Source organism: Glycine soja, chromosome 14 (assembly GCF_004193775.1).
Source record: "Glycine soja cultivar W05 chromosome 14, ASM419377v2, whole genome shotgun sequence".
In the NCBI taxonomy this organism is placed as follows: Eukaryota; Viridiplantae; Streptophyta; class Magnoliopsida; order Fabales; family Fabaceae; genus Glycine; species Glycine soja.
In genome coordinates, this window is record NC_041015.1 from 17619616 (window position 1) to 17627823 (window position 8208).

At 31.2% G+C, this 8208-nt stretch overlaps 1 protein-coding gene across 1 annotated transcript; it reads right to left on the minus strand.

The window, feature by feature from the left end:
• Positions 1–3778: 3778 nt before the first annotated feature.
• On the minus strand, positions 3779–7450 carry LOC114384912 (serine/threonine protein phosphatase 2A 57 kDa regulatory subunit B' kappa isoform-like). Its single transcript, XM_028344749.1, has 2 exons — positions 5660–7450; positions 3779–4392 (listed from the first exon to the last, which is right to left on the minus strand). Exons 1-2 carry the CDS (start codon positions 6803–6805, stop codon positions 4060–4062), a joined length of 1479 nt encoding a protein of 492 aa, XP_028200550.1. The 5' UTR covers positions 6806–7450; the 3' UTR covers positions 3779–4059.
• Positions 7451–8208: the final 758 nt, after the last annotated feature.

The window sequence follows — 8208 nt, forward strand, 5'->3', positions numbered from 1 at the left end:
ATAATTAATAACAAATAAAGTGGAAGGTTTTAACTGTATTTTATGCTAAAATATGGTTTTTTGTCCTTTAAATATAAAAAAATCGAGATATTTAAAATCTGTTCCTACAAAATTTTGAGTCTCTTTTTCATCCTTGAAAAATTAAAAACTATTACTTTTCAGACCAGTCCGAACCTACATGTCACTCTTTCATTGATGACTATGGAAGTAGGTAATTTTTTAGGGTTAAAAATCGTCACAAAATGCAGACCCCCCCCCCCCCTCCATTTTTAAATTTCTCTTTCCTACTTCCTTCTTCACTAACTTTTTTCATCTTCTTGGAATTTAAATAAATAATTTTGTTTTTTTTAAATATTTTATTCAACTGCAATGGTCAACACCACCTTATTGACTCTGTCATCTTCTTCTTCTTCTTTGAATTCTCTTTACTTTCAAAAACCTAACATCTTCACTCCCAAACTCAATGTTACGAATATCAATTTTAATGTTCTATTGGAATCAAATGTCACTCACAAACTCAACAACCTGACTTCAGAATACATCTCTCACTCGGATTAGCCTGGTGGATGGAGAAGATTAAGAAAATTAGGGAAGAAGGAGGTTAGGAAAGAGATACTTACAAATTTGTGGGCTTTTTCTACATTTTGTGGTGTTTTTTAATCCTCAAAAACCACATACTCTCATAGTTATCAATGGAACCTACGAAAAAATGACACGTAGGTTCAGATTTACCCAAACCTACGTTCAAACAAAAAAATAACATATTTCAATTTCTTAAAGATGAAAAAAAGACTCAAAATATGCATGGACGGATTCCAAACATTTCCATATTTATAAGGATGAAAAATATATTTTAACCTATAATTTAAATTTTAAAAAATGTTGTGTAGGCTTGGATTCGTCCAAGCCTAATTTCGGGCAAAAAAACAACATATTTTAATTTTATGAGGATGAAAAACACATAAAAAAATTTTAAGGGATAGATTCAAAATTTTTCGATATTTATAGGGATGAAAAAGATATTTTAACCTTATTTTTATTTATCTTTTAAACTAAGGAAAGAGAGACTCTCTATATATTTTAAATAAAAAAATAAAAAATAAGAAAGGTTTAGAAGTAAAAAAAACTAGGAAAGAAAGTAACTAACTAAAAAGTAGTGGGACAATTGTAAAAAAACTAATGGAGAGTAAAATTGTGTAAAAAATATGTACACCAAATGAAAAAATTCCTATTTTTAATAGTTATAAATTATATTTATTTTATTTTTAAATTTAAAATAATAATAAATCTAGTGTTGACTTTTTACTTCAACTATTTGTAATTGAATAATACTGGTAAACACAACCTAACCGCTTTCGTCTTAATCGGACAAAAAGGATTCAATTGAAGTAATTTTAAATAGCAAAAGACCTAATTGCATAGTCAAAAAATTAAGACACTTAATTGAATAGTTGTCAAAAAATTAAGACACTTAAATAAATTAAGGTACCAAATTTGGATATTAAGCCTTATAATTTTTAAACAATAGAAATATTTTACTCAATTAAATACTTGTGACTGTTGTGGGCCTTCTGGTGCATCTGACTATGAATATTCAATTTTATCTCGTGTAATTTTATTTAAAAAATGTATTTTAAATAATTTTGAAAAAAAGCATAATCAAAAGAAAATATGGAGAAGACTTAATCAAAGGAAACAATCACGTAATTGAAGTCCAGAAGTTATCAAGGGATAAAATCTTTGATTTGCCAAACAGATAAATCTGAAGAGAGTAATCATGTTGATAAACAGTCACGTAAGTGTAGAAATATAGTTGAGATAAAAGTGGCAAGCAAATTTGCCTATATGCAAAGCCCTCACAAGCACTCAGAGGAGGAGGGTTCAGTCGCACCACCATTACAATAGCAGCTCTCAAAGTCCCGCACCGTCGTCTGTTCTATGTTTTCGACACCAGGTTTTCTATCCAGTTTTTCTTTTATTTAGCTCAGTGTTGCCTTTTGTATTTATCCATTTCGTGAGTTGCGTTGTTCATGTTGCCAACCTCGGATATATATAGTCCTTGTATATGAATTTTTGCCTTTTATTAATAAAATATCGGAAAGTGATTGGGGCTATTAGCATGCTTCTCAAATATAATAGTAAAAACAAGGATAAATAGTCATTCCGAAAAGGGATATTCCGAGCGTGCCCGAGGAAAAAAAGGTAAGATAAAAAAAAGTCCAACAGGTAAAAAAAAATCAAAATTTTACATGATAAATTCATTAATTATTTTTGTGACATTTTCGCTTGTTTGTGTCATGTAAGCTTTTTTTTTTTAATTAAGACGGAAGTTAACGGATGGATAGATTTATTATAATTTTTTCACTTTCAATTATTAAAATCTGAATGTCCTTCTTTCAATACCTGCGTCTTACATAATGAGGCACAAAATGATTATTTATCCTAAAAATAATTAGCTTACTTTATTCTTGTTAAAGTGGTGCCATGCTTATGCTTATGTACATAAATTTAGTAAATAGTTAGTTTCAGTTTTAATTTCCTTTTTGTTTGTCCTTCTTTTCTTTCTTTCTTAAAATAAATGTAATTCATTGTAAGGAAAAAAAAATCCGACTTTGATCATTCATTCATGTCATTTGCAATCTCATTAATTGTGTAGTATTTCTACTTTTTAATTTTTAATGTTGCTTAAATTATAAAAATTTATAGAAATAACCATTTTTATATAAACTTTGGCGCGTTGATTTTTTTTTTAAATAATAAATTTTGTCTGAGTATGCCACAATTAATAACATTGACTAATAGTAATTCTATTTATCTTTAATGTTATTTGATTGTGTAATTGTACGTAATTATTAGCTAGCTTAAATCCTTTTGCAAATATCATTTTTCTCAAATAAAATAAAAATATAAAAATGATAATTAAAAAAAAGATATTCTTTTTTGGATTAAATAAATGTTTATAAAATTATATAGATTTTGAGATTAATTATAAGTATCTTTTTTTAACCGGCATTATAAGATATTAATACATTCCTTCTTACACGTAAACGACTCTCAATCGTAATCTCAATTGTGACACTAACTATCCATTAACTGCTTTAAACTTTATATACTTTTGACTGCAATTTTTTTAAGAAAAAATACATAAAATCCAACGAGTACATATATGAAAGTACATGTTTGAATTTCAGTTGGAATTGCTTAAAAATACTTTACTCCTTAAACAATAACTTTTTTCTTCGTTCCGTGCGGCGAAATATAATTATACATTGAAATTTGCAAAAGTAGTCTCTCAATTTTAATCCAAACATAACCTGAATCATTCAAATCAGGTGGGTTTGTTGGCCTTAATAGCGATTTCAAATTGATTTAGGATAAAGACTTGCGCCTGATGACTGTAATCATGTAAGTAAAAGAACATACACGGAAGATTTTGGAAATAAAGTTGCACAGAAAATGGTTTCATTCACTGCATGGTCTTCATCATGATGTACCACACAGTAGCAATCAAAACCCTCTCACTTCAAAAGCATCATAAGTACATGGCTTAATTGCAAAAAATAATCCTCCTATTTATTCAAACTCAAACTCAAAAAATCAATCTTCTATATTTTAATTGACTATTTAAATTCCCATATCTAAAATTGACTATTTAAATTCCCATATCTAAAATTGAACGTGGACTGTTAACAAAGAACATTTACTCCCAAGTGTCATTGTCTTATTAATCATTAATTTTTATTTACCATTTTACTTACCAATTAGATAATAACACGTATTAGTAACATTTCCCCTTAACCATCAATGTTCAATTTCTACTCTAAGAACACAAATAGCCATTTAAAAAAAAAAAAAAAAGACTCTGACAGTGAATTAAAATATAAGAGGACCAATTTAGTAAGTTGAAAAAAATAGGAGGAATATTTTTGCAATTAAGGCTAAGAACATAGGATTCAAATACAAAATGCCACTCCCAATAACCAGCTATTCCACATATCTTGAGATTTTCCACCATAACATGAGGTTAACAAGGATTGAGGATCCAGCCCGCAATGCAAGTCAGGACACTAAAACTGCAGTATTTCCAATTACGGGCCTGAGACTGGCTGCATGCTCTAGTTGTTTCCATGCCTCCTTCCGCTTCTCCGCTGTTGAGATCAAGATTGCTTCTTCCTCCTTAAAGTGATTATGACAAGAAATGAAGAGCTTCTCATCCATCTCCAAGAACATCTTTCTAATATTGTGAGTTAGGTTGACGACAGCAGGGTTCCAATGGCTTTGAACATTCCTGTCTAAAGCTGGAAATATGATGGGCAGGATCACTTGTCGGTTATGCGCAATCAAGTTGACGATGTGGTCATTGTTCCATAAGAAAAGAGCTCTTTCAGCTACCTTCAACAATCCATGTTGAATAGAAAAAGAAAAATGCATCTTTCAGCAATTAACAAGGTGGTAGTCAATGGAAACAACTGATTCTCAAAAGTGTCATGATGTGGGCAAAAGATTATTGCGGAAAAAGCACCAAAAATGTTACAAGTGCATTAAGGTAACAAAAACAGCTTCCTTTCCACAAGTTTCAAGTAACATGGAAATTTTTGGAAAATATAGTGCCCTGTAGAAACAAGAAAGAATGTTCATCCCCATCCCCATTCCCATAAAAGTTTGAGATCCAACTAGAGATTTGAAATGAACTGAAGAAGACGAGACAAACTGCCTTCACATCCTATCAGGGACTCAATTAACACAATTTAATCAAGCAAATTGCATAGATAAATTTCACAAGAGAAGTTACAACATGTTTCATCTTTGAAACCCAAGACCTATTTATAGTATCTTCCAATCAATCTTTTAAGCTTAGCATTCCCAATTTACATTGAAAATTAGTTAAAACATAAAATAAATGTCCACAAACATAAATCTTGTAAGATGAAATAAACTGCTAAACTCCATGTTTGTTCCATCAGTGAGTACTGTTCCTCTTTTAAACAATTAAAAAAAATGACATGACATTATGTCTCTGAAAAATATGTTTAAAATTCTGATAAGATCATATAAGTTATTACTATTATAAGTCAATTCCATAGCAGTAACTGAGCTACCAGCTTAATCACATTTGCAAACAAAACTGTTATAAAAAAATCTGAAGCCAGTGAAAGCCATTGGATAGATATCAAAGTTGAAACTAAATACAACTGAGAAATAACAAGGCATAGTAATACTTAAACGAATTATCCTCTATTAATTAAATGTCATTATAGCTTACACATTTATAAAGAGCATGTTAGGCCACAAATGCTATGGCAGAAACTAACTCATATATGGAAAAAGATCAGAAAAGAGTAAAAACTTGAAAAGTCAAAAAACAAATCCAACCACATTGCATGACTAATTTGCTCAAGCTTATCAACCAAATACCCACGTTTTCAAACTCAAAGTATATTACAATTACAAAACATAAATAAGAAAGATCTTCACATCTATAAAAAGACTTAATGAACATTAACAGAAATAAAACCTACCAGAACCTGTAAGTGAAAGAAAATATACAGACCCATGTAAACTATAGAACATAGATCTAACCTTTTAAGTGGAAAATAACATAAACGTAGAAGTATGCAAATGAAGATTTACCAAATGAATTCAGTAATAGCAACTTTACCTGAAAGTGTAAACTGTTAATGCAGCACCCAATCCGCCAAAACAATGGGACCATGATCCTCTGGAACTCTACCATGTTAATAACTTCCAAAATTTCTTCCAGTTCACCCAGAAACATCACCTCTTTCTGACTATTTGTTGCTGGCCAATATTTCAACAAGCCGCTTATCACAATGCTCGCTAACTTTGGCTCCTTCTCTATAAACTGCATAACACAGTAGGACAATTGCTGAAAGTAGACACCAATAGATTTCGGCTTGTGCAAGGGGACCAAAACCCTCCACAAGAAGATTTTGTGTTCCTCTTTCAAGGGCAAAGCAAACCCAGTAATCACGCTCCCAAAAATCTCCAACAACTCACCAATTCCATTGGGCTTCTCAGTCTCAAACACGAACCGATAAAATATATTGTTAATAGATTTCCGAATATACGGTCTATGCACCATGAACTTCCCATAAATCCTATGCAGAATAGTCTTCAAGCAATCCCTTTCCCTAGGATCCTCCGAATCAAACAACTCAAGCAATCTGGCAATAACCGAGTGATCAATATACTTTTTTGCCACCTTTGCATCGAGGCATGGGGAAGAGATAAACTTAAGCAGCAATTCATACACAAGCTGCAAATGTGGCCAAGCAGGATCAAACATAGGCTCATCATCATCATTCTCACCACCACCACTTGCCCTATAATTTGGAGGAAAAACTCTAAACAAATTAATAGCACACATTCTACACATAGCAAGGATAGCAGGCTCACTAAACCTCATTGTCCCACAAGCCACAAAATCAACAAGCTCAACCAAAGTCTTCCTTTTCACATCTTTATCTGCAATGCTCTTACCAGGGTCAGTGAAATCAAATGTGACACAACAAAGGCTCAATTTGCTCACAAACAGGTTCATCTTCTCAGCATTAGGAACATCCTTAAACGGCACCAAAGGTTCAATTCCGGACACCATGCTCGCCGGAAACACGGCCGACGACGAAGCTCGCTTGGCAGTGGAAGAACTTACACCGTGTAGTTTGTAGCTTCTGCCAGCAGCACGCGGCGAATCAGCGGAACGCGCCGAGTCTCCCCTAGTCAACTCGTCCGAGTCAGGCTTCAACGACTTCCGGGGAAGCTTGCTGAGGATTTGCTTGAGCATTGCGACCCAGAAGCTTAAATCAACGAATTACGAACCTTTCAGATGAAAATTAAACTCATAAGGAAGAATTGGAATCAATTGAACCCAAGAGTGCTGATTTCTGACAAAGCTTTGAAAAGGGGAAGCAAACCCTAGATCTCGATCGGAAAATCCGAGCAATGTGGGGTCTACCGTGAAATTGAGATCCGCATTTGAAATGGGTTTGAGGAAATTTTCGATTTTGCGTCATACATTGATGGAAAAATCAAATCTTGAAGGTTGGGGTTTGTGGGTGACGACGATGAACGTGAACCAAAAAGGGAATGGTGAAGCAGAGAAAGAGAAAGGGAAAAATGTTTATCATAAAAGGAGTAAAGATTAATAAAAATAATAATAATGAAAATTTTGGATTTGAACCAAAGAATCTAGCATTCTCAGCACATTGTTACAAATTTTCTAGAGAATGTGAAGAGAAAGAGAAAGAAACTTGTGGTTGAATGTGGGAAAGGTGGGAAAGGTGGGAGCTTAGGGCAAGTGGAATTATGAATGTGGTGATAGAGATAATGGAGCTATGAAGAGATTTTGGGCCATGTAGAGAACCCTCTCAGCTGTTTCTTTCTTCTTGTTGTTATTGATCCATCCCCATGAAATTGAAAGGAGAACAAGGGGAAAAACAAAGTACAGTGAGTTTCTATTTTTCTTTTTAGTTGAAACAAAAAAAAAAAAACTAAAAAGTTGCTACTTTGGGTGTTTTTTTTAACTTTTATTACTGATAAATATTTCATAGAGCAATTTCTTAAAAATAATTTTTATGGAGCTGAGAAAAAAGTAAGAAGAGGACGAAGAAAAATTAAAATAATAAAAAACTAAAAGTTAAAAAAAGGAAGTCTATAGATGTTTCATTTTTATTTTAAAAAATATTATTTTTAAAAATAATTTGGGTTAATTTTTTTTTTATCTCTGAAAGTGTTAAACCTTATTACATCAGTATTTAAATTTAACAAAAATTTTTAAAAAATCTTATAATAATTCACTTATTTTATCTTGATACTAAATTTAATTTCTTATTATCACTTGTGAATTAAATATATGTTAATATTAATATTATTATTTAAGTCATATGTTACATGTAATGGTTGAAATAATGTGATTGATAGATTGTGTTTTCATGTTTTTTTTTTATTTTTGTTAATTTCATATATTAATATAGCATTGCAATGCATTTTCAAAATTCAAAATAAAATATTAAGCATAAATGTGATTTTAGTTTTTTTATTTTTTAAAAATATGTAATTTTGATCTTATTATTTTAAAATAGAGACATTAAATTCTTCAGTTTTGTAGAATATGTAATTTTTATTCTTTCATCAAATTCAAAAAAACCTTAATCTATACAAAAATTAATTTTACTTAGCCCAAATTTA

Excerpts from the sequence above, each read along its gene's own strand:
- LOC114384912 (XM_028344749.1), bottom strand. The coding sequence starts at position 6,805 with ATGCTCAAGCAAATCCTCAGCAAGCTTCCCCGGAAGTCGTTGAAGCCT. Across the intron at positions 4,393-5,659 it reads TTAACAGTTTACACTTTCAG|GTAGCTGAAAGAGCTCTTTT; the intron begins GTAAAGTTGCTA and ends GGATTGTTGAAG.